The sequence below is a fragment of the Sus scrofa genome, chromosome 12 (assembly GCF_054392235.1).
Source record: "Sus scrofa isolate SSC_HxYL_T2T_F1_AM1 chromosome 12, Sscrofa_HxYL_maternal_Yorkshire_Landrace_v2.0, whole genome shotgun sequence".
Lineage (NCBI taxonomy): Eukaryota > Metazoa > Chordata > Mammalia > Artiodactyla > Suidae > Sus > Sus scrofa.
The window spans coordinates 3,744,408-3,769,219 of record NC_139394.1 but is presented as its reverse complement, the minus strand read 5'-3'; the positions used below and the strand labels follow the sequence as shown (position 1 = coordinate 3,769,219).

Here is a 24,812-nt window from a genome sequence, read left to right as displayed (position 1 = left end):
CCGCCGAGGCGGTGACCTTATCTCCTCCTTGCCGGACCCTCCCGGCCGGGCCCCAAAGTTACCGCGGTGATTCACGCATCATCATCAGATTTCAAAACTGCAGTCGTTCTGGGGACGCGTGGCGGTTTCTCGTGATTTTAATCTGCGCTTTCTGATCACTGACGCACGCCAACACCTTTTCTTACGTGTTAGCCTCTCGGATTCCGCTCCTGCGAGGAGCCCGAGTCTCTTCGAATCGCTTTGTCAGACTCAGTTCCACATACTGGATGCTAAGCCTTGTTAGTTATGTGTATGGCCAAAAAAATAAAATAAAAATTTCCCCTTTCTATGGTCTGTTTTTTCACTTTTGTGGAGTTCTTGCTAGATCACAAGCTCTTCATTTTCTGCAGCTAAGCCCTCCCCCCGCACCCGCCGAGATTCATGTTTTGTTTAAAACAGCCTGCCTTTCCCCAAGGTCACGATGACCTTCTCCGGATTGTCTTCTGAAGTTTGGAAGTTCTGCTCGGCCATTATTTAACCACTTGCTGGCCCCATGGTGTGGAGACTGCAGCTGGGAGAGCAGGTGCCCGTGTGACACCTGTGCCCCCCATCCCAAGGTGGCCGCTGCGCTGGCGCAGGCTGCCAGTGGGGGTGCTGCCTGGGTCAGGGTGGGACAGTGTCCTGACCGGGGAAGAAGCAGCTGAGGTGGGGGTCTTGGTGAAAGGGAGGATGGGGGCCACCAAGGCTTTGGGGACAAAGGCGGGGGGCCCTGCTGCCTCTCGGAGCCCCTCCCAGGGTGTGCAAGGTTGGGAGCTCAGCCTCTTGATTGGAGGTGTCCTGGGTCTGGACAGGAGCACCCACACCGGGGCAGGGGTGGGGGGTCCAGGGGACAGGCCACGGGGAGCTCCAGGTCTTCGGGGCTCCTCAGGGGCCCCGGGGGCCCTAGTAGGCAGAACAGCCCCAGGCAAAGCCTGGCAGGCAGGTGGGCGGAGCATCTGGAATCCTGGGAAATCCGCTGGGACAGGACCCCCAGGTGCCCTCCTTTCTCCTAGGAAGCAGCTAGTGAATTCCGGGAATGCTTTGGGGTGGGGACAGGGAGGATTGTGGGAGAAGCCAAGCAAGCCGAGGACAGGGTCCCCACTTCAGGGGCCTCCGCTGGGGCTGGGGCAGTAGGGGCAGAAAGCATGGGGCCAGGCCAGGGTGGAGGGGCAGAGCTTTGGGGACCCCCCCCCGAGTTTCAGGCCCTGCCAGCTGGGCCCAGGGGACCCTCTGGAGCCACACCTCCCCCTGCCCCCCCAGAGCAGACCCTGCACCCTCCGCGACCGGGCTCCCTGCAGCGAAGGCCTGTGCTGGGGGCCTGGCGTTATTTACTGCGGCAGCTTCCTCCTCCTTCCAGTAACTTGTCCTCTGAGTCCAGGCGGCTTCTGATCAGGCAGCAGGACCTCTAATCTCTCGAATCTGCTCTCTTACCGGCATCGGCCTCTCGCTTCCTGTTACCCGGCTGGGGCCGAGGCGCGGGGTCAGCTCCGTGCCGGCTGGGCCCTCGCCTGTTGCCGGGGCCCTGGCCCCTCGGCCACCAGGTGGGGAGCACGGTGAGGTCAGACGCTGGGCTTGGGCCAGGGCATGGCCTGTGTGGGGTCCAGTTCCACCGACTCTGACCCCGCGCCGGGGTGGATGACCTGAGGACGAGGGTCCTGCGTGGTAGGAGGCTGTGGGCAGAGCCCCGGAGGGCACCCTTCCCCTCCGACCTCCCCTGCCTCCCTGTCCCCTGCTCCTGCAGCCACCGGGGCCAGAGCGCATGTGGGAAGGAAGGGCAAAGAAAGTTCTAGAGAGCGGACATGGATGGAGCTCACATGGACAGGAGTCAGGGCTTCGGGGTCCACTCTCTGAGCCCGCTTGGCCTTATCCGCAGGCGCAGGGAGGGGAGAGAGCCTCTGCTGCAGAATTCCAGGGCTCGCCTGCCCTGTCCACCACGGGTGGGCCTCCCCAAGGACCCCAGAGGCGTCGCAGGGGCACAGGGTGTGGGCGAGAAGGCAGCCCAGCCTCCGCCAAGTTCTGAGTCCAGGAACAGACACCTGGCGTCCCAGGGTCGGTCCTACCTTGTTTATGAGCGGTGTTCCCAGGGCCCTCGCCCTGTGCTGGACGTGGGGCTCCCCGCCCGTCTTGACCCCAGTGGTGCGACTGGACCCCGGTTCTGGAGCATTCAAGACTTCTCTCCTCGCTCTAGGCCCTAACTGCCAGATGTCTGTCTTCGAAGGAACCCTAGTCCTTCTGTGACTTTGTCCCCCGTGGGCCTGTTTCTGTCCCCTGCGCCACAGACTAGTCAAACTTCTCCTCCTCTGGCCGCCCTGCAGAGGGTGGCACTTTGTTGGGGGACCCCCTGGGAGCCCTGGGCTTGGCTCCCTCGCTGCTGACAGGATGGCTGGCCTCAGGGAGGAGTAAGTCTTCCTGGTGGCCGAATTCAGAGCGGGGTCTTTAGGAAGGAGGAAGGTTGGGGAATGGGCCCCATCACAGCCCCGGAGTCCGAGTGGCCTCTCCCTCACTTTGGTCCCCAAAATGGGACCCACAGTATGACTCCCTGGGGTGGAGAGGAGGATTTTATGCTGAGTATTTACATCTTGTCCTTTTAAAATGTCTATCTTTTGTGAATATTTTATAATGCAAGTAATAGATTCAGTCATGGAAACTTGAAATCTATAAATAACTGTACATATATAGTTATGAGCTCACATGGAATTATGAGCTCAAACCTTCCTAATAAGAGGGTGCATGAGCCACACAGTGAGGTGCTTTGAAGGTCACTGTCCCTCAGGTCTGAGGACTTTTTATCCTGTGCACCTGCCTGCTGAGCTCGAAGTGCAGGAAGGCAGGACAAAGGAAGGGCCCACCTTCAGGGTCCCGGAGAGCGAGCTCGTTGGGGGATTGCTGGGGGTCTGAGGGCCAGCAGGTGGGGCGGGCAGATGGGGCTCGGGGGCAGGCAGAGATGGGGTTTTCAGGTGGGTCCCTGCTCCCATCAGGAGCAGAGGCAAGACCGTCCTGACCCTGGAGTGGGGTGTGGAGAGAGGCGGCCGCAGCTGGGCGCCCCCCCGAACCTCTTGCTCAGGATGGAGGGCAGTGCACGTTCCGGCACCTTTCGAGCACGCCCACCTGTCTCTCTAGCCGGGCGGTCCCTGCAAGATTTGTCACTAGAACACCTGCTACCAGAAACGAACATGTGTCACGCTCCTGTGGGCCCCGGGCAGGGGCAGGACACAGCGTGTGGCGTCACGTGTTCCTGGTCAGGTGGGTGGGTGACAGTACAAGACGCCGTTGATCCCGAGCGGAGGTGCATTTTCCTGAGTTCCGGGTGAGCAGCGGCTGGTGCTCCCACTGGGATTTGTGGCTGCTGAGGAAGGAAGAGCAGGAAGAAAACGCCAAGGGCCACAGTTCGGTTCACCAGCCTGGACCGGGTGCAGGAATAGGATGCTCTGTCTCCTGCCGAGGACAGAGGGCCTCGGGGAGATCACGAGGAGCTCTGCTCAGCCGGGACCATGATCCCCATTTAACGGATGAGGAAACTGAGGCCCGGGAGGTAGAGTCACTAGCTGGTAAGTAGCAGAGACAGGATTGGAACCCGTACCTGGAGGTCCGGCTGCGAGCACTGCAGGTGTGCGTAGAGCCAGCAGGGGGCAGTGCTGGGAGCACCTGGAGGCACAGCCCGCCCTGCTCCCCTTCTGCCCCAGGAGCCAGCTCTCATCCACTCAGCTTTCTTGTCTTCTCCTCCAGGAAGCCTTCCACGATGGCCCTTAGCCCGCTGCCAAGACACACTTTTCTCCCAGGTTCCTGGGCAGCTGGCTTACTTCAGAGCAGCCTCTGTCCCTGTCACTTGCCCCGTGTGCCTCTGCGAGCTGCAAGGCCTATGTCTTTCATTCTCAGATCCCTAGCAGGGGGCTTGGAACGTGATGGGCATTAACAAGTACCTGAATAGGAGTTCCCATCGTGGTGCAGAAGTTAATGAATCCAACTAGGAATCATGAGGTTGCGGGTTCGATCCCTGGCCTTGCTCAGTGGGTTAAGGAGCCAACATTGCCGTGAGCTGTGGTGTAGATTGCAGACATGGCTTGGATCCTGCATTGCTGTGGCTCTGGTGTAGGCTACAGCTCCGATTCGACTCCTAGCCTGGGAACCTCCATATGACATGGGAATGGCCCTAGAAATGGCAAAAAGACAAATAAATAAATAAGTACCCGAATTGACGTGGATGAGAAAACCAGGAGTAGAGAGGCGTGAGGCCCTTCCTTCCAAAGATGGGGACAAGATTTTCGTGGGGGGGGGGGAACAGGCCACCCCCAGAGGCCAGCTCCAGCAGGCGCTAGAGGGCATTAGACAGTCCTGGCAGGCGCGAGCTCTGGGCAGGGCCATCCTGCGTTGACTCCTGCGGAGGAGGGCAGCTCCGCTGTCCAGCCTGTGGCCTGGCTCCCTCTGGAAGTCCTTCCCACCTTCTCACCTAAGGCCCTCCAGCTGCACCTGGGAAAGGTGCCCGCGGCAGCTGGAGGGGGGATGAGGGCAGTTTGCCCTCTGCCAGACCTCAGGACGGACACTCCCCTGGAACCTGGGGTCAGCTGGCTCGTTGGCACATCCGTTCGTTTATTCAGTAAATGTTTATTGGGCACCCATGGGCGCCGAGACCCTGCCTGGCCTTGGGGGTGGGGGACGCTGCCTAGGGGCTTGGCCTCTGGGGTTTGTGAGGGCGCCCCCCCCACCCGGGGTTCTAGTCTTTACTTCAAGGGTGGGCTCAGAGCCCCTCTGCCACCCATTCCCGCCCAGCCTGGGTTGGGGGAGGGGCTGGGGGAGGAGCCGGGCAGCCCCTCCCTGGGGTGGGGGAGGGCCTCCGTGGGGTGGAGGTGGGCCTGGCAGCCCCGCCCGGCCCCACACACGCAGCTGTTCCCGGAATGGGGGTTTTAAACTTTTTTTTGTTGGCGAATATGCATGTGGTCTTAATTATTTATACGCAGCACTTATCTCCCCCAAATGTTTTATCGGGATTCGGCGGATCCGAGAGCGCGAGATGGAAGCCCCGGGGGCGCGCGGGGGCGGGGCGGGGGCCGTAGGGGAGCAGCTGGGAGCTGGGGGAGGTGGTCGAGGCGTCCCCTAAGCCGGCCCGGGGGTGAAGAAAGGAAGGACCCCACTCGTGGTCGATTTAACTCCTTCAGGCCCCGACGCGCGTTGGGAAACCGCAGCAGGTATCTCCGCGGCGGGAGGTAACACCTGGGCGGGTTTACTGCCTGCGCCATCCTGCCAACAGGGGGCGCCACGCCGGGGCCGGTTCTCTTCGGTGCAAAGCTGGCCGCGGAGGAGGGTGGGGAACCACCTCTTTCAGCAGCAGCAACTCAGGAGGCCTTAAGACGGGTCTCAGCTCTTTCCTGGTAGCGGCGGCCAAAGGAGAGCAGAGGCGTGACCTTTGGATCCCGCACCTGCTAACGTCCCAGGGCGTTAGGGCCCCGTTTAGCGCTCCACCATCCCCCGGAGGCGTTTCCTGCCCGTTTTACAAATGAGGAAAGCGAGGTTTAGAGGAGTCACCCATCTGCGGACTCCAGCAGAGCAGGGGTTGGTGCCCACGTGGATTCAGGCGGATGGTCTTACCTGCAGCAAGGCGAGGGGAGGGGCCCGGGGCTGCCCCCTCACTTGGTCCTCCTCCCCGCCCCCCAGCTGCGTGTGGCCTGTCTGTGCCCTCTATTCCTGGCCTTTTGGGCAACGCCGCCTCTGGAGATTCCTGGAAGCGTCCCAGGCGCACACCTCCCTCTCGCACCCGCCCACCCTGTGCTTTGCAGGATTTGCAAGGGGGGGGCTCGGAGATCAATCCTTGGGGGCTTTGGGAACCTGGGCCTGGAGGTCCTGGGAGCTCCCAACTGCTCCCTCCGGGGGTGCCCGGAGCGCCCTGACCTGCCCCCCCCCCGTCCCAGGCGGCCCGGGCGGGAGGTCCCAGGGGATGGCAGGCGCCCACGACGCGGGGGGGGGGTGGGGGGGAGCGCTGGGCAGGGCCTACCCCGACCACCGGGAATTCCAGGAGGACAGAGGGCCTGGAGGTTTGGAGGTTTGGAGGTGCACCGAGGAGCCTCCTGCGCCTGGGGGGCCCCGGTCCTGGCCGGGAGGGGGTGCGTGTTTGTGCCGAGGGTGGGGAGGACTTCCTTGAGCGGGCCGGTTGGGACTGGGTGGGGGCCGGGTTGGGATGAGCTCGGGGCCCATGGAATCTGGACTCCCTGGGTCGGCCAGGCCTGGCGGGGCGGGAGCCTCATCGAGGCATTCCCAGAATTGCGCCCCAGGCCGCGGCGAGGAGCTTTCTCCCGAGGTAAAGCTCTTTCCGAGGGGGATTCCTGCGAGCTCCGCCGGGTAATTGGTTCATCGATTGAGAGCGCGGGCGTGGGGGGCGCCTCGGCGGGGGCGGGGCAGCTGAGTCAGGGGCCCGGCCCTGGGCGGCGGCGCTCCGGGGAGGCAGGGAAGGCGGGAATTCCAGGTCGGGGAGGGTCTCTGGGCCTCCCCAAGTCGGCGAGGACCCCCAGCGGGCAGCCAAGGGAGCCCCCGGGGGCTGAAGCGCCAGCCGGGCCCCCTCGGGCCCCTGGCAGGATCGGTTCCCACCAGCCAACCTGTTCCCATAGCCAGAAGTTGCCATGGTGACCCCCTCCCACCTTCAGCTACAGCTTTTCCAGTAAAACCACTGCAGAAATCCATACTTCCCGACAGGCACGCCCCCGGCCCCCCGCCCCCCACTCTGCGCGGTCTGGGAGCGGCTGGGAGTTAACCCTCTGCTTGCCGGCCTCCCCGAGCCGTTTGGGGGAGGCCAGGGGGGGAGAGAGCCGCCGGCAAGTGGGGGACCTGGGCCGGAGAGGAGAAGGTGCAAGGGGACAGCCAGGCTGGCCTCTCCCTCAAGGCCCCAGGATGGGACCTCAGCAACTCCAGGAAGTTGGAGGGGAGAAGGGGAGCTAGCTCCCCACTGTCTCCCAGCTTGGAGGAGTCTTGCTGGGGCAGCGGCGGACCCCCAGGGTCCTTGCTTGGCTCCAGCCCGCCAAGGGGGCCTCCTGCCCCACTTGGTGGGGCAGCAGATCTACCCAGCCCGGCCGCGCTGGCCAGATTAGCTCCTACTTGGTCCCCTGCTCCTGAGGCACAGACTTCTCTCCCAGAGGCAGAGAGGGCTCAGCTCAAGTCCAGCAGCCCCAGTGCCCACATCTGGCAGCACATCCCCCATGCCTGGAGCCTGGCTCTGTGTCCCCAGGTCTGCTCTGATGGGCTGCTGGGCAGAAGTCACGGACTGCATCAGGGCTTGGCGGCCTCCCCCGAGGAGGGAGGCCCGTGATCTGGGCTGCTGGCAGGTTTGAGGAAGAAGAGGGGTTCCATCCTCCTGGGCCCCAGGGATAAAGCCTGCCTTACTTCTTGCAGGGGGGAGGGCTGGGGACCCCCGGGAGGGTGTGCCGGCCCAGGGGCTCAGCTTTGCGGCCCAGCCTGCTTGCACTTCCAGAGCTGTGAGTGGGCGATGCTCTAATTGTTCTCTCTGTAGCCCAGGATGAATAATTGAGAGGTCTTTGAAGAGAATTAATTAGCCCGTTTATTGACTGTAAATGCTTTGCTGCGGGATGATGAAAGGAAGGCTCGGGCCGCCCGCCCCGTTCCTGTTCCTGCCCCTGCCAGGCCCACAGCTAGACTTGAATTTGTTCCGTGGGCACCACCAGGGCCCAGCATTTGGCTTCTCCCTGTGAGCCCCCACCTGCGGGCCCCCTGCTACCAGGCTCTGCCCTTCAACCCCTTCACTGCTTCCTTTATCTTCCAGGAGGCAAGAAGGGACCTCCTTCCCCTGAAAGCCTGGGAACAGGGTATGTCCCAATGTTGGCAGCACTTGCCTAGTGGGCAGGTGTCCTGGGGCCAGGCTCGGGGCAGGGGCTCCCCACCGTGGGGCACCTGTGGGCTGGCTCTGGGCTCTGTGGGTCTCTCTCCACTCAGTCCAGCCCTCCTGCTCTGCCCAGGCCCCTGTGCAGACCAGGCCAAGGGAGCAACAGTGGTCAGACATGCAAACATGCTGACGGGGTGGGGGGGCATCTGTAGGGCCAAAGAGGGTGGGGCTCTGCCAGCCTGGACAGGGCTGGCTTGCTAGATGGGCATCAGTAATTAATAATAACAGCAAACAGGAGCTCCCGTTGTGGCTCAGTAGGTTAAGAACCCGACATAGTCCCCGTGAGGATGGGGGTTCGATCCCTGGGCTCACTCCGTGGGTTAAGGATCCAGCGTTGCCTCGAGCTGCGGCATAGGTGGCATGTGGTCGACCTGCTTGGATCCGGTGTTGCCGTGGCTGTGGCGTAGACCACAGCTGCAGCTCCAATTCGATCCCTAGCCCTGGAACTTCGATGTGGCGCAGGTGCCGCCCTAAAAAACCAAAACCACCCAGCGAACATGTCAGTGGTGTTTACGTCATGCCAGGCCCCGTTCTAAGCACAGTACAGAGACGGACTCACTTAATCTTCCCCGGTGTCGACTCCATGAGGGCAGGGGCGTGGGCTCGCTCCCTGATGGGTCTGCAGAGTGCAGAGCGGAACCTGCAGCACCGAGGAGGGCCTGATGGATGGATGGGTGGATGAATGAATGAACGAATGCCAGGAAACCGAGAGGCAGAGCTGGGCTCTCACCGCCTTTTTGTTTGACTCAGGGACCCACGCTCTGCTGCAAATGCCCTCCCTGGGGAATGAGGGAACCTCCCCGGCCACGCAGCCCTCCTTCCAGGGCTGCTGTTAGCATCACTGCTAGTCTGCTTTTCTTGAGCATCTGATCTGGGGCAGGGTCTGCCGTACACCCCTTCCGGACAGTCCTGTGAACAGGGTGGTCGAACAGCTGACTGTCACATCCCACCTGCCCTTGACAGTGACCCCAGACAGCAGTTAGTGAATGTCGGGGCTGAGGCTCAAACCCACCTGTGTGAGTCCCCCGTTGCAGTGACACCTGTTGCTTCCCCTGCTCCCTCCCCTTCCTCACCTCCGGGAACTGGCCCCCTGCCCTTGGCAAGGTTAGGGTAGGAGCGGGAACACCTCCTCCAGGGCCTCTGAAGCGGAGGAGGAGAAGCTGGGTGCAGAGGACCTGGGAAGGCTGGTGTGTGCGGGGTGCCCGGGCCCGGGAGGTGGGGAGGAGCCCTGTGTGGTGAGGTCTGCGTCCCAGGCAGGGCCAGAGGCAGAGGACGGCACCCACCTCCAGAACGTGCTCCCTGTGCTAAACTGAGTCGCTGTCCCCATTAGACACTAGCTCCCCATCCTCCCCTTCCCCAGCCCCTGGCAACCACCATTCTACTTTGTCGCCATAAATTTGACTCTTTCTAGAGAAATTACATAATATCTGTCCTTTTGCGACTGGCTTATTTCCTGGAGCATAATGCTTTTCAAGGTCCATCCGTGTTGTAGCCTGTGTCAGAATGTCCTTCCTTTTTAAGGCTGTATAATATTCCATTGTATTTATCTACCACATTTTGTTTATCCATTCATCCGTTGATGAACACGTGGGCTGCTTCTATCTTTTGGCTGCTGTGATTAATGCTGCCGTCAACACGGGTGTGAGTATCTGTTTGAGACTCTGCTTTCAGTTCTTTTGAGTACATACCCAGACGTAGAATTGCTGGGTTGTTTAATAATCTAAGTTTAGGAACTCCCATTGTGTCGCCGTGGAAACAAATCCAACTAGCATCCATCGGGACGCAGGTTCCATCCCTGGCCTCGCTCAGTGGGTTAAGGATCCGGCGTTGTGGTGAGCTGTGGTGTAGGTCGCAGACATGGCCTGGGTCTGGCGTGGCTGTGGCTGTGGTGTAGGCCGGCAGCTGCACCTCTGATTCGACCCCTAGCCTGGGAGCCTCCATGTGCTGTAGGCGTGTCCCTAAAAAGCCAAAAACAAAAAAAACAAAAAAAACCAATTTAATTTTTTGAGAAGCTGCCATAGTGTTTTGCTCAGTGCTTGCTCCGTTTTCCATTCATCGCTGGTAGCCGTGCCCAAGGGTTCCCGTTGCCCTGCATCCTCACCAACGCTTCTGTTTTCTCCTTCCTTCCTCCCTCGCTCCCTTCCTTCCTTCCGTCTTTTCTTTCTTTCTTTCTACATAATAACCTTCTTAATGGGGGTGAAGCAGTGTCTTATGGTAGTTTTGGTTTGTGTTTCAGTCTCCTTTTGACAGTAAGCTCTCGTTTGAGATGCGTTTCTGTTTCTTGTAACTGGTACTAGTTAGGGTGGGTTTAGCGGCAGGTGCCTCTCAGGTTCCAGCTAACTTGTGCTGAGCACTTAACTGCGAGCTGGGTCCTCGCTCCCACACGCTGTCACAATTCAACCACCCAGCGAGGTGAGGGCTGCTCATGCTGCCCAGCGTAGGTGAGGCGAGGGTGGACAGGTACCTGCCCGGAGGCACATAAATAGGATTCAAAGGCAGGTCTCCACCTGAGCCATGACCTTGAGCCTCCGCCAGGGCAGGGTGGGCGTTTTGTCAAGCCACTGCCAGGGGCCAAGACTCAGAGCACTGGTGTTGGGGGAGGGAGGAGACCCCAAGACCTGGATAGTGCCAGGGTGCGGGCACTGAGTCTCCTTCCTTCTCCCCCAGGATGAGATGATTGGAGGCTGGTAGCCTCTTGGGAAGTGGAGCACATTGCCCAGAAGGGCTGCTGCGGCATCGAATATGGGCTTCCTTCCTTCTGGGAACGAACAGGGGGTCGAGAAGGAAGCCGCCCACCGGCCCCACTCAGTGAGCTGATGGTGTTCAGACCCAGGGCTGGGTCTCAGTGAAAGCCCCGCTCCGTGGCCTGGCCGCCGGGGACTTGGTGTGTTATGGAGCCCCTCTTGCGGCTTGGCTTGGCTTGGCTGTGTGGCTCTCATGTTCAGAAGTGAGGCGGGCAGAGCCCGCCCACCCAGGGCTCCGAGGGAGGCAGGCCAGCCAGGGCCTCCCACCTGCTCAGCGCCACCCACCCTCCCACAGGGGTCTTTGCTGCTCCCTGCGTGGCCCGAAGCCTGGGCTTCCCGTAAACCAAGGGGCGGTGGTGGTAGAGGCTGCTGCGGCAGGAGGGGCAGAGCCAGCCGGCGTGGACGCCCCCCCCCCAGGGGGCCTCAGGGCCACAGGACAGCCCCAGCAGAGGAGCCGGGAGGGGACCAGGCTGGGCGGCGGGCACAGCTGGGCCTGCGGGGAAGAAGGGTGGAGGGGCCTCTGGGGAAGGGACTTACCAGCAGGCAGCTCTGCTGAGACCCCAGGGGGCCCGCCTCGATTCCGGTAATGACAGAAGGTGGGGTGGGGTGCCAGCTTCTGCCTGCCCAGGGCCACCCCTCCTCTCGCCCATCTCCCACCTGCTCCCCGCCCCCCCGCCAGAGTCCTCCCCCTCCCCTTGCAGTTGGTTCCCAGGTGCCCCCCTCCCTGGAAGGTTCTGCTCACACAGGTACAGCAGGGGCGGTCTCTTGACAGCCGGGCAGGGCTGGGGGCGGGGATCCTGCGCTCTGGTGCAGCCTGTTGAGGGGCAGGAGAGGTCCAGTCCCGCCCCCCCCAATCTGACCATCAGCTCAGATGCCTTCCCAGCCAGGCCTGAAGTGGGTACCAGGCACGGGCCCAGGCTCAGCTCCCTGAAAGCTGCTCCCCACCTGCCCTGGGAGGGAGGTGCCCTTGGGAGGGCACGGAGCGGGAGGGTACTTCCCAGGCAGGTGGACGGGATCTTCACCTGAGCTGCCTGTGACCCTCCTCTGGGGGCCACACTGTGCGGCCGGGATGGGGGTGGGGACAGGGCAGAGGTCGCAGGCTGCCGGCGGAGCTGACACGCCCTCCCCATTGTGTCCCCTCCCTGCCTCTGCTCCCCAGGGCTACGCCCCTGCCTGCCCCACCCCCCAGCCCCGCAGGTGCAGGGAGCCGGGTGCAGTCTCAGGGGAGCCTTGGACAGCTTCCCAGGGCCTGCAGGACGGCTCCCTTCCCAGAAAGAGGAAGGAAGGTAAAGCCTCCGTCCCACCCGCTCTGCGCCCAGAAGCTTCTCCCTGTGACCTGGCCTCCGGGAGAGGGGCCAGCTCTGGGGGTTAAGTAGGGCTCCCCGAGCCCCGGGAAGAACCTCTGCCTTCTGGGCTTCAGGGGCCAAGCCCCTCTGTGCCCACTTCCCAGGCTCAGTGTGGCCAGGGCTGGGGGTCTGGGTCCTCCCCCTTCCCCAGGGTCCTGCCGTGGCCCTCTGCCCTCCGGCTGGCATCACAAGCTTGTCCTCGCCTTGATTGCAGCCCCGACCCCCCACCCCTGCCTGGGGAGGCAGCAAAGGCCCTTTCTCTGTGCCAGCCTTTAAGCTCCAGCAGTGACAGAGGAGAGAGCTTTAAACTCCCCCAGGGGTCGTGTTTATGCAAAATATATGCAAAACACATGCAAAGGGAGCCCTGCCCCAGCCAGTGACCCCACTCCGCTCCGGGTGAGAAGAGCCCTTCAAGCCAGGTGCCTGTAGCTGCAGGCCTGTCCCCACCTACTGCGTGCAGGGGTTCTGGGGCAGGCAGGTCGGGGCTGTGAGGAGGGGTGCGGCGGTGGCTTTCAGAGGATTTCGTCCCCGTGGGGAGACAAAGAACGGGCATCGCCAGCAACAGGTGATGGGCTGGTTAAATGGCGCTCCCGTCTCCGTGGTAAAGGATGATGGCGCTGCAGGACCCCAGAGGTGGTCACCGTGAAGCAGGCTTGGCTGTCCTGCGCTTCCTTCATCTGTTCCACATCTGCGTGCCGGCTGCCCCGCAGGTGCAGGTGCTGTTCTAGGTGCCAGGACAGCCAGCAGGAAGGAAGCATTCCGGTGTGTTGGAAGGAAAAAGGAGAGCGGGGAGCAGGCAGCGGGCCGGGGATGGGTTCTGAAGTTCAAGGCTGGCTGGGTGATTGAGCCAGGCCTTGAAGGCAGCAGGGGCGAGCCTCACAGGAAAAACTGGGGGACCGCTGGAGCAGCAGCCCTGGGGGACAGTGGCCCTGGGGAGGTGTGGGGGGTGTGTTCCCCGAATTGCGGGAGGCCTGAGGTTCCAGCAGAAAAGTGGGCGGCAGGCAGGGTGGGAGTTGGGCTTGTGTTGGGCAGGGGGTGGGGGGTCCTGGTGGGAGTCCGGGGCCCGTGGAGTGGAGGCCCGGGTCACCTGGGTGGAGATGCTGGGAGAGGTTGGTGTCTGGGTGTACTGGGGGACACTCTGACGTTTCCCCCTTATTTGCATTCAACAAACCCCCAAAGCGGAAGCAGAGACCAGTGTGACCTGCCCAAGAGGCACGGGAGCTGCGGGTGTGCCCGACACCCGTCGGGAGGTGGGAGGGCAGCCTGGCCCGCTCTGCCCACTGGGGGCTTTCCGTCAGTGGCGCCGGCGCCCGCGGCCACGGCGAGGCAAGGCCAAGTCCACTGATGGGGAAGAGGGCTGTTTCTTCACCTAGGGAGCCTCCTTGGGGTGGAGCCTTTTCTGGGGTTCCTGGGGTTCACCTCTCCTGACGTCCCCCTGTGGGAAGGGGAAAGGGGCAAAGCCGGCTGCCTCTGAAAGTGGATTTTTGCAGCAGCCCAAAGCCACTTTCTATTAAGCGTGGCAAATGAGTGGCTGGTCAAAACCGGATCGTGCAACTTTTGATCCCAAAGCAGCCCTGGCTCCTACTGAAGTCCCGAGGCTGGTTCCCCCCCCCCCCACCCGGCGGTGGCTCGGAGCCTGGTTGCAAAGCCAGGCTTTCTGCAAAGCTTTTCAGGACCCAGGGCATGTCCTCCCAAGGTCCCCCGCAGTGCAGCACGGAAGCGGTGCCCCCCGCAGACCCCTTAGTGACCTCACGCTGCAGTGGGGAGCAGAGGTAGGTCCCTGTGGAGCCACCAGACGATGGCGACTTGCACTCTCCTTCTTTAAAACAGCCGTCAGCACAGCCCCGCTCCCATCACAGTTGTGAGGCTCTATGAAATAGGTCTCTAAATCCCTGTCATATTCACGGCTTTCTCCTCACTGTTTACCTCTGGACCTAAACAGTCACTGCCAAGGCTCTGTCGACACCCCCTGAGCACCCCTCGCTGCTCCTCACTCAAAGCTTCCGGACATGGGAGTTCCCGTCGTGACTCAGTGGTTAACAAATCCGACTAAGGACCATGAGGTTGCGGGTTCGATCCCTGGCCTTGCTCAGTGGGTTAAGGATCCGGCGTTGCCGTGAGCTGTGGCTCAGATCCGGCATTGCTGTGGGTGGCTGTGGTGTAGGCTGGTGGCTACAGCTCCAATTAGACTCCCAGCCTGAGAACCTCCATATGCTGTGGGTGCAGCCCTAAAAAGACAAACACACACACAAGGAAAGAAAAGAAAAGAAAGGAAAAGATTTCACTTATGAGGAGGTGGAGGCTCACCCTTGGGCTTCAGGTTCCCCCCACCCAAGTTTGCCAAATGTAGTAAAACAAACCAGCAAGAGACTGGGTGCTGCATTTCAGTGCGAGTTTCAGAGAAATAACATACATTTTGTAGGGTAAGTATATCCCTTGCAACAGATGGGATATACTTATACAAAGGGGTAGTCATTGTTTGCCTGAAATGCACATTTAACTGAGCATTTTCTCTGGCAGCCCTAGTCCCTCCACCCCATAGACTTCTTGCAGTGCAGCTGCCTTTTTTTTCATCCTGCCTTTCCCGGAGCTGAAATGACTTCTTCTTTTTGCCTTTGATAGCTTCCCAATTGCAGCAGTAAAAAAATTCTTGTCAGCAGGATGATTGAAAATTTAACTACACAGGGAATCATTTGTTTTATTTGTGTCTTGTCCGAGGCCTAAGATGGATTTCCAGTCATAGCTCTGCCATTTGGGATATTACCTGGGGGCTGGTGCTCGGCAGGCATTTTACTCTCATTTGTATGAGGTGCCTCTGTAGCCTGAGTAGAATATTCGTTCGTGTTTGGGGCCCAGCAGTAACATTTATTCCCCCCAATTTTGCTGCAGCGAGTTCTTAGTGTTTTACCGTTTTTCTATTGCCATAAATTTATATTCTACAGAATTATAACACTATTCAGCTACTCACGGGCTTATTATTTCGGTTTGTGTTTTCAAGCCAAGGAAATAAAATTTACTCCCAACAATACAGCTGCAATTTTATGTTCCGAAAACTGCCTGAAAATAATCAACATAATAAGAGCATGCCTGTGAAACACGTAAAGCATCCTTCTCGGAAAAAGTGGGTCCTTCTGTGTCTCCCCTGATGGGACTGGTGGGGTTGGGAGCCCAGCCTAGCAGTTGGGGTCCCCGGGGGGGCAGACTTCAAAAGGGTGAAGCAACTTCTTTGCAGGCCGCCTGGAGAGCAAGTTGCTAACATTGCAGAGCCTCGGGAGCCCGTGAAATGGGAACAAAAGCACGAACTTAGAAGGGCTGGTCAGGAGGCCAGGCCGTAGGTGGCCTCTCTTTGCGTGTCCCAGATGTATCGGTTTTGTGGGGTTGCCTGAACAAACTACTGCAGGATGGGCAGCTTTTATCCGCGGAAATTGATCCTCCATGGTTTTGGAGGCCAGGAGTCTGGAGTCAAGGTGTCAGCGGGGTCGTGCTCCCTCCAAAGCCTCGAGGCCAGTGTCCTTCCTCGTCTCCTCCAGCTTCTGGGGCAGCAGGCGTGGCTTGGCTTGTGGCCGTGTCCCTCTAGTCTGTGCCTCTGTGTGTCTCAGGTCTCTCTCTGTGTCTCTGCATCTCCCTCCTCTCTTTCTCTCTCTCTCTCTTTTTTTTGTTTTTTGTTTTTTAGGGCCATACCTGCATCATGTGGAAGTTCCCAGGCTAGGGGTCGAAGGTCCCAGGCTACACCACAGCCACAGCAACTCGGGATCCAAGCCGCATCTGTGACCCACACCACAGCCACGGCAACGCAGCATCCTTAACCCACTGAGTGGGGCTAGGGATTGAACCCACATCCTCATGGATATTAGCCAGGTTCATTACCGTGGAGCCACAGTGGGAACTCCAATTCTGAGTGTTTCTGGGATGGTGTTTCTAGAGGCGATTACGGGTTGACGGGGGACTGAATGAAGAGCCCGCCCTCACCACGGCAGATGGGCATCGTCCGGTCTCTTTGGGGCCTGAATTGGAAAGACTGCATCTTTCCTCCCTTTACCTCTTCTCACCCAGGAACATTGGAGCTTCTGGCTCTCGACAGCTGCGACTCCAGACTGACACCAGTGGTGTCCTGGTTCTCAGGCCTTTGGCCTTGGACTTGGGGTTTCCTCAGTTCTCCTGGTTTTCAGGTTTAAACCTTGAACTGAGTTCTACAATGGCTTTGCTGGTTCTCGACCCTACAGAGCGTGGACTGTGGGACTCCTTGGCATCTGTAACTGTGCAAGCTTCTTCTCGTTATCACTCCTTTCTAAGGTCAATCTATGTATTGATCTGTCTATAGATGAGTCTTCAGCTGATCGTGTGCACTTACAAGTATTTTTCAATGGTGAATAGTGAATATTTTTCAATACCATGTGCTGTTGGTTGAATGAAGAGTATGGAACTGAGGAAAAGTTGAGTTGACTCCGAGTTATCAGTAGCATAAAGCAAGTGTTTTGTTATCCATCCCGATGGGTTAGAAGGAAAAATGCTATGCAAGGAGTTCCCGTTGCGGCTCAGCGGGTTAAGAACCCAACATAGTGTCTGTTGGGATGTGGGTTCCACCCCTGGTCTCACTCTCAGTGGGTGGTTAAGGATCCAGCATGGCTGCAAGCAAGCTGTGGCATAGGTTGCAGGTGCGGCTCGGATCTGGTGTGGCTGTGGCTGTGGCGTAGGCTGGTAGCTGCAGCTCAGGTGGGATCCCTAGCCCGGGAACTTCCATAGGACCCAGGTGTGGCCATAAAAAGAAAAAACATCATATATATATATATACATTCTTTTTCTCACACTATGCTGTATAGGAGAAATTGACTCAGCACTGTCAATGAACTATATCATAAAAAATAAATTTAATAAAAAAAGAAAAAAATCTATACTGGTCTTCCTTGATAAGTAGAGACAGCAGTTTTTAGAGAAATAATCTCAAGGATTTTCTCCACCCCACAAAAGATAAGATTTTTTTTTTTTTTGTCTTTTTGCTATTTCTTTGGGCCGCTCCCGCGGCATATGGAGGTTCCCAGGCTAGGGGTCTAATCGGAACTGCAGCCACCGGCCTATGCCAGAGCCACAGCAACGTGGGATCCAAGCCTCGTCTGCAACCTACACCACAGCTCACAGCAACGCCGGATCGTTAACCCACTGAGCAAGGGCAGGAACCGAACCTGCAACCTCATGGTTCCTAGTCGGATTCGTTAACCACTGCACCACGACGGGAACTCCTGATAAGATTTTTAATGTGGCTTAGAAATACTAAAAAAAACTATGTTAAATGACTATTCTATTTTTATTTTCTTCTGTCTTTTGTGGCTTTAGGGCCACACCCGTGGTATATGGAGGTTCCCAGGCTAGGGGTCGAATTGGAGCTGCAGCTGCCGGCCTGCACCACAGCCACAGCCACGCCAGATCCGAGCTGCATCTGTGACCTACAGCTCATGGCAACACTGGATCCTGAATGCACTGAGCGAGGCCAGGCGTCAAATCTGAGTCCTCATGGATACTAGTCAGGTTCATTAACCGCTGAGCCACAGCAGGAACTCCCTGACTACACTATTTTAGTATTTTTTTTTGGGGGGGGTCTCTCTCCTGGCCACAAGTAGATTGACTCACATAGGACAACCACCCACTCATGACAGGCACAGGTTGGTGAAGATGAGAGGGTAACACTCTTTGGCCAAGTGGACGACACCTTCCAGAACTGGGGACCTTGCCTTGTGCACCGAGACCCTCTCCCGGGACACACGATGCCTGGAAGCTGAGACTAATGGGAGCACCAGGGGAACCATGAGAAACGCTCATGCCAGGGTCCCCGCCGTTTATTATGGGTCTGTGTTCCCTTGACATGGTGCCCGACCTGGATTTCAGAACCCAAGTGCCCAGAAGTGCTTTGGACCGATACACCCAACGACGCAGGTGGACGGCAATCATATAGAACGACTCCTCGTGATAGAACGTCTTACTGCCCCAGCGAGGACGCGGGCTGGAGCAAAGCCAGATGGCCCTGGACCTCCAAAGCCCCTCATCAACTCAATCAGCTCCTCCTGCAGCTGGGCAAGTATCCCCAGGCCGAGGCTCCTCTAGAGCTCTGACTCTCCCGGGGGCCGGGATAAAACTCATCCTTTCAGCGGGGCAGCCCAGCCGTGTGACTCAGCAGCTTCTCCATCACGACCGTGGAGAGGAGGTTCCCACCTAGGCTGGTGGACCTGAGCTGGGAGCAGCGGCTCAGGGCAGGCAGGATGGCCTCCTGGTGGGGGTCCTTGATGCCACACGGCTCCAAGTGCAGTTTCTAGAGAATCCCTGCAACGTTCTCCTGCAGAACTGGGATGAGATCAGGACTCTAGGTGGTCAGCTTGATGCCACTCAGATCCAGGTTTTTTGCTGACGGATGCTCGCACACAGAGACAGACGGGTCAAGCCTGCTTCGTTAGCAGCCCGTGAGTTATGGCAAGGTTGTCCCAGGAGATCTCCAGGCATCTGGGGAACAAAACTGCAAATAGGTCAGAGAAACGCAGTGGTGGCTGAGTTAAATTTGAAGCCTCAGTGATTTGCCCAAAGCCAAGGTCCTAACTGCCCTGGGAAAGTCAATACCCAGGAAGACCAGTCTCATTTTAGCCTGAGCCCTGTCTTCTGCTGCGATGGCTAAATGAACCAGAACATGCTCAGAGCAGAGAAAGCCTGACGCAGCGTCCCCGTCAAGAGTGGGCATCACTGAATTTCAGTATTAGGAGACCAAACAGAAAATGCTCTCAGCTCTCAGTCTCCCTTTAGCTCCCTACCTGGACCCCAGACCCCCGTATCTCAGGCCGGGCGAGGCTTCGGAGCGACGTGCCTAAAGAACCGCCCTATGTGCTTGGGCTGTGGGATGGAAATCCTATGAAATCAGATTGTTGTGATCATTATACAACTACAGATGTGATAAATTCATTTGAGTAATAAAAAAAATGAAAAGAAAGAAAGAAAGAAAGAAAGAAAGAAAGAAAGAAAGAAAGAAAGAAAGAAAGAAAGAACGAACCACCCCGGGGAGAGGTTCCACAGCGTCAACTGGGGGCCCCGTCGCCAGGGCTCCCTTCCCACCCCTGCACCATCTGCCGGCCGCCTACCAGCTTTTACTCTCCTTTTGGCTCCTGCTCCAATACCATCATCTGCAGAAACAGAAACACTCATTCTTTTTCTTTTTTGTTTTGATTTTTAGGGCCGCACCCGTGGCATAAGGAAGTACCCAGGCTAGGGGTTGAATCAGAGCTACAGCTGCCGGCCTCCACCACAGCCACAGCCACATGGGATCCAAGCTGCATCTTCAACCTACACCACAGCTCACGGCAAGGCCAGATTCTTCACCCACTGAGCGAGGCCAGGGATTGAACCCGCAACCTCATGATTCCTAGTCAGATTTGTTTATGCTGTGCCACAATCGGAACTCCATCTTTTTTTTTTTTTTTTTTTCCTGGCTACACCTGTGGCATAGAAAGTTCCCGGGCTAGGGGTCAAGTCAGAGCTGCAGCTGAGGCCTGTGCCATAAGGATGACAACACCTGATCCGAGCCACATCGGCGACCTTCACCACGGTTTCTGGCCATGAGCAAGACCAGGGATCAAACCTGCATCGTCACAGAGACAAGGTCGGGTCCTTAAACCCCGAGCTGCAGGGGGAACGACTGCAGATGTGCTCTCTTTTAGCCTCTCCGGGGGCAGGTGGGGCCGAGTCATTTTAGGCTTCGGTTTCTCAGACCCTCCTCCTTCCAGGAGGCGTTTCCCAGCATGAACTCGGCGACGCCTCTGCACTTTTGCATTGGCATCCCTAGAACCTCTGGTTTCCCCATGACTCTTCGTGTTCCCTGACCCTGCCAGTATCTTCTGGGGGTGCTCCGGACCCCACTCGGCTACCTGGCTCAGACTCACCTGGGCCGATCCTCTGGGCAAGCAGGACATCACTCATCCAGTGCTGCCTGGAGGGTGCCCCCCGGGGCGGCTTCTGCAGCGGCTCCCCCAAAGGGAAGCACCCCAAGGGCCAGGCCCGCACGCGGGCCTTCGGGCCGTAAAAGGCCTTTATGAACAGTGGTGGGATGCGCTCTGTGGGCGGCTCCTCCAGAGCAGTGCTGCCCAAGCCCTCATTCCTCAGCAGGTCCGGGGGTCTGCGTGGGGTCCAGGCGCGCACTCTGACTTTGCTGCGAAAGGCATCCTGTTGCATCTTGGAGGAAACAACACGTCTCTATCAGGCCACGGGGAGGGCATACCTTCATCTGCCCGCTCCCCCCCTTCGAAAGAACAAACTCCTGGCTGAAGTTATTGCTCCGGAAATCAAGGAAGACCCTCAGTTTCCCCTCGTTCCAGTGGGCGCCAGGCAATCATGTTTTCTACGCTGGCATCCGAACAGTTGTCTCTCAAGTACCGAGGGGGAGGAACGCCAAGGTTCCAATCTGCTTTGCTGAAAGCGTGTCCCACTGGAAACGGGGCACCGGAGACCTCGATGCCGACCCCGGTGTTGAGGGGAAGCACTTGCAGGCCATTATGCCGAGGCCGAAGCCAAAGGAATGGGATTTCGTGTGGTGACACAGCCTGCCCCTCCGTCACCGAAGCAAACCCAGATGGTCGTGGCAAAGGAGATGGTCCTAAAATAAATGCCATTAAAAAAAAAGAAACGGAGGGAGTTCCCATCGTGGCGCAGTGGTGAACGAATCCGACTAGGAGCCATGAGGTTACGGGTTCGATCCCTGGCCTCGCTCAGTGGGCTAATGAACTGGCGTTGCCGTGAGCTGTGGTGTAGGTCACAGACATGGCTCAGATCCTGCGTTGCTGTGGCTGTGGTGTAGGCTGGCAGCTACAGCTCTGATTAGACCCCTAGTCTGGGAACCTCCATATGCCGCAGGAGCGTCCCTAAAAAGCCAAAAAACACACACCCCCAAAGAAATACCTAAATATTAAAAAAAAAAAAAAAAAAAAAGGAGTTCCCATCGTGGCTCAGTGGCAACAAACCCGACTGGTTTCCATGAGGACGCAGATTTGATCCCTGGCCTCGCTCAGTGTGTTAAGGATCCCGCGTTGCTGTGGCTGTGGTGTGGGCTGGCAGCAACAGCTCTGATTTGATCCCTAGCCTAGGAACATCCATGTGCCACAGGTGTGGCCCTAAAAAGACACCCAGGATGCAGGTTCCATGCCCAGCCCTACACAGTGGGGTTAAGGAATCGGTGTTGCTACAGCTGCGGCAAAGGTCATGACTGCGGCTTAGGTCTGATCCCTGGCCTGGGACCTCCACGTGCCTCAGGGCAGCCAAAAAAAAAAAAAAAAAAAAAAAAAAATTACACTATAGTTCATGAAGTGAACCACAAAATATCTTATGTATAAAGGAAAAAACCCCAGAGGTTCCCATCGGCTCAGTGGTTACGAATCTGACTAGGATCCACGAGAAGGCAGGTTCAATCCCTGGCCTTGCTTAGTGGGTTAAGGATCCAGTGTTGCTGTGAGCTGTGGTGTAGGTGGCAGATGTGGCTCGGATCTGGTGTTGCCTGTGGCTGTGGTGTAGGCCGGCGGTTGTAGCTCGGATTCAACTCCTAGCCTGGGAACCTCTGTATGCCACGGGTGTGGCCCTAAAAAGCAAAAAAAAAAAAGGGGGGGGGGACCCCCAGTCATATATTTTTCACTAAGAAGATGATTGGATTGCTTAAGATATTTTTGAATGACATAAACTAAACCACATTCAGATGTCAGGATTCAGACAAAATTAAACTATGGAGGCACAATCTTAAACTTGCTTATCTGCAAAGAAATAATTTTTAAAACCTCTCCCTACCGCCCTGAGCCATAAGCTACCATTCAAGACCAGCTGACATGGGGAAGAAGAGGGGGACCTTATCTGAGCTCGGTAACTTACTGCTCTGATGCTGCTGTCGGAGTCATCAGACCTCAGATCCTGGGGACACCCCAGCCAGAGACTCTAGAGCCGGAAGATTCTGTATCTCTTCTTTGGGATCCGAGGCTTTTCTAATCCCAGCATCCCTCCTTCCAAACACTAACATCCAATCAGAAAGTGCTACCTTGGAGTTCCCGTCGTGGCACAGCGGTTAATGAATCTGACTAGGGACCATGAGGTTGCGGGTTCGACCCCTGGCCTTGCTCAGTGGGTTAAGGATCCGGCGTGGCCGTGAGCTGTGGTGTAGGTTGCAGACATGGCTCGGATCCCGCGTTGCTGTGGCATAGGCCATCAGCTGTGACTCCGGTTCGACCCATGGCCTGGGAATCTCCATATGCCTCGGGAGTGGCCCTAGAATTGGCAAAAAGCGCCCCCCACAAAAAAAGTGCTACCTGATTAGATTCCAGAATATACCTCACATGAAAAAATGCTCAACATCACGAATTATTAGCGAAAGGCAAACCAAAACTACAAGGTACCACCTCACACCGGTCAGAATGGCCATTGATAACAAGTCATCAAATTGCCAGTGCTGGGGGGGGTGGCGAAAAGGGAACCCTCCCTCCCTGTTGGTGGGAATGTCAATTGGTACAACCACTATGGAAAACAGATGGCGGTTCCTCAGAAAATTAAATCTAGAACTATGGTCCAGCAATCCCACTCCAAGGCACACATCCGGACAAAACGTTCATTCAGAAAGATCCCTGCAGGCTCCCCTTGGGGTTCCGCTGCAGCCCAGGGGCCAAAGTGCCTTCGTGCGGCTTCTTGTCTGCTGCTGAGTCAGACATGAGCAGCTGCTGCTTCTGGGGCCACTAGAGGGAGACCTTCGTGGCCCAGCGTCGTGCTCGGCCAAAGCTACTGCGTGCAGCTGCCAGGCATCGCAGTGGTGAGAAAGGCCAGATCAAGGGTGTTCCTGTGTGTGCAAGAGAAAGCCTCTGTGTGTGTGTGTGTGTGTGTGTGTGTGTGTGTGTGTGTGTGTCCTACCTGGTGGGAGTGGCGTGGCGCTGGGCAGTGGCCTGGCTTCCCGCATGTGGAGGTCTGGTCACTGTTGGCGGCTGAGACTGACTTGGAGGCTGGGGGGACACAGTGGGCGCTGGCATCCAGGCAGGCAGTTCAGCAAAGAAGAGCCACCCAGGCTGCAATGAGGGCACGTACTGGGAGCCTTTTCCATGCCCTGTGCTGTGCTAAGCATTCCGTGTAAATGATGGGAAACAGCCCTATTCATATAAGATCCACTTCACAGGTGAGGAAATTGAGGCCCAGGGAGCCTGAGCTAGAGGTTTAACCGAGACACAGGATGCAAAGGGCTCTTGGCTCCTCACTGTGCGGCCTCAGGCCCTGGGTGAGTTCTGTGTGCCCCTGAGGTGCCCGTTGCAACGGCCTTGCCCCCCCCCCCACCCCGTCGTGACTTTCTCCCCTTCTCCTTCTGGGCATGCCCAGGGGGACCCTGTGCTGGACTGAACGCTCTGCTGTCAGAAATTCTCGATGCTTCTGACCCCAGGGCCCTGAGCTGTCATTCTGCCCTGGGCCCTGCACCCTGGCAGCTGGGCCAGCTCCCCTGTCCCTGTCCTGTGTCATCAGGTGCAGCAGGCAAGGAACCACCTCCATGGGAAAAGGGTGCCAAGGGCCGCCCTTCGCCCCAAGGGGCAGCCCTTCTTTCTCACGCTCTTGGCAGTTGGCTCAGTTGCCCCCACAAACCATAGCTGAATGTGGGAGGCCCCCGGGGTGCAGTGGTGCCACTCCTGAGCCCACATCCATCCATCCACCCTGGCTGTCAGCCGGGGTCTCGGCCCCCACCATCTATTATGCTTGCAAGTCCTCCCCAGCCCCCCGTTCACCCTGGCAGGAGCCCCAAGGTACCACGCGTGCCGCAGCCTATGACGGGCAGACCATTTGCCAAGAGAGATTCTCACACTTCCAGTGGAAGCCTGTGTCTGGGCCGGACAGGCCTGTCACTCACCTTCAGACCCGCATCTCTGAGCACCCACAGCATCCGCCTCCTGCAGCCCGAGGGGCCCGGCGGGGCCGTCCAGCTGGCAGCTTTCTTTCTTCACCCCTGGCTTCTGGGCTGGGCCCCTGCCCTCTGGCCCAGCCTGACCGGCCAGGGTGAACGGCCTCTGGGGCAGGCGGTGTTCTGGGAACAGGCGGTGTCCTGGCCAGGAGAGCAGCCAGAGCTGGAGTCGAATGGGAGGCCTCTCTGAGGTCCACCCAGGGCCCCGAGATCTTCTGCAGGTGCTGTGGACACTCGCCTGTTGCAGACCGCCCGAGAGGGGCCTGAGGTCACAGGGGCCTATCTCTGCCACCCTGTCACCTCCACCGCCTATTACAGACTGCCCGAGAGGGGCCTGAGGTCACGGGGTAGGAGGGAACAGGGGCCTGTTCCTGCCTCCCTGGCACCTCCACCAGGGTGGCCTGGTCCAGCTGCGTCCCTCACACCTGCCCCCACTCTTCTCTGATCTGAGAATTCACCTCTGGGTCTGCCAAGTGTCCCGAGTCAGGCTTCAAAAGGACGTGGGAGCCACAGCTCCCAGCCGAGCCTGGTCCCCCGCCTCTCTTCAGATCACGTCCTGGGCCCCACGCCACAGCTTGGTGGTCCCAGCGGTCGCCTCCAATGGGTCTCGCCCTCCTGCTTTATTTAGTTTCTGCCTTTGGCTTGGCTTCCTCTCCAGGAAGAGCAACTTCAGCTGCTCAGAGGGGCTCTTCCCTTATTGCTGGGACCCTCTGCTCTTTCTTCCCCTATATTTTAAAACATTCGAGTACCGCTGATTTATAGTATCGGCTTAGTTTCAGGTGTAAAGCACAGTGATTCAGGTATACATCTGTCTGTCTGTCTGCCTATCCTTTTTCAGATTCTTTTCCCTCGTAGGTTATTATAAAATATTGAGCGCAGTTCCCTGAGCT

The 24,812-nt window shown here is 58.1% G+C and overlaps 1 protein-coding gene across 1 annotated transcript; it reads right to left on the bottom strand.

Moving 5' to 3' along the window:
- Positions 1–17,805: 17,805 nt before the first annotated feature.
- LOC110255952 (PRAME family member 18-like) lies at positions 17,806–23,024 on the bottom strand. Its single transcript, XM_084983433.1, has 3 exons — positions 22,896–23,024; positions 19,904–20,192; positions 17,806–18,479 (listed from the first exon to the last, which is right to left on the bottom strand). The coding sequence occupies exons 2-3, from the start codon at positions 20,190–20,192 to the stop codon at positions 18,445–18,447; spliced, it is 324 nt and encodes a 107-aa protein (XP_084839559.1). The 5' UTR covers positions 22,896–23,024; the 3' UTR covers positions 17,806–18,444.
- Between the last annotated feature and the right edge of the window lie 1,788 nt (positions 23,025–24,812).

What these genes read in the sequence shown, in the direction of transcription:
- LOC110255952 (XM_084983433.1), bottom strand. Translation starts at nt 20,192, where the DNA reads ATGCAACAGGATGCCTTTCGCAGCAAAGTCAGAGTGCGCGCCTGGACC. An exon ending in TGCCCAGAGGATCGGCCCAG is followed by an intron (nt 18,480 to 19,903) that starts GTGAGTCTGAGC and finishes TTTGTTCCCCAG; the next exon opens with ATGCCTGGAGATCTCCTGGG.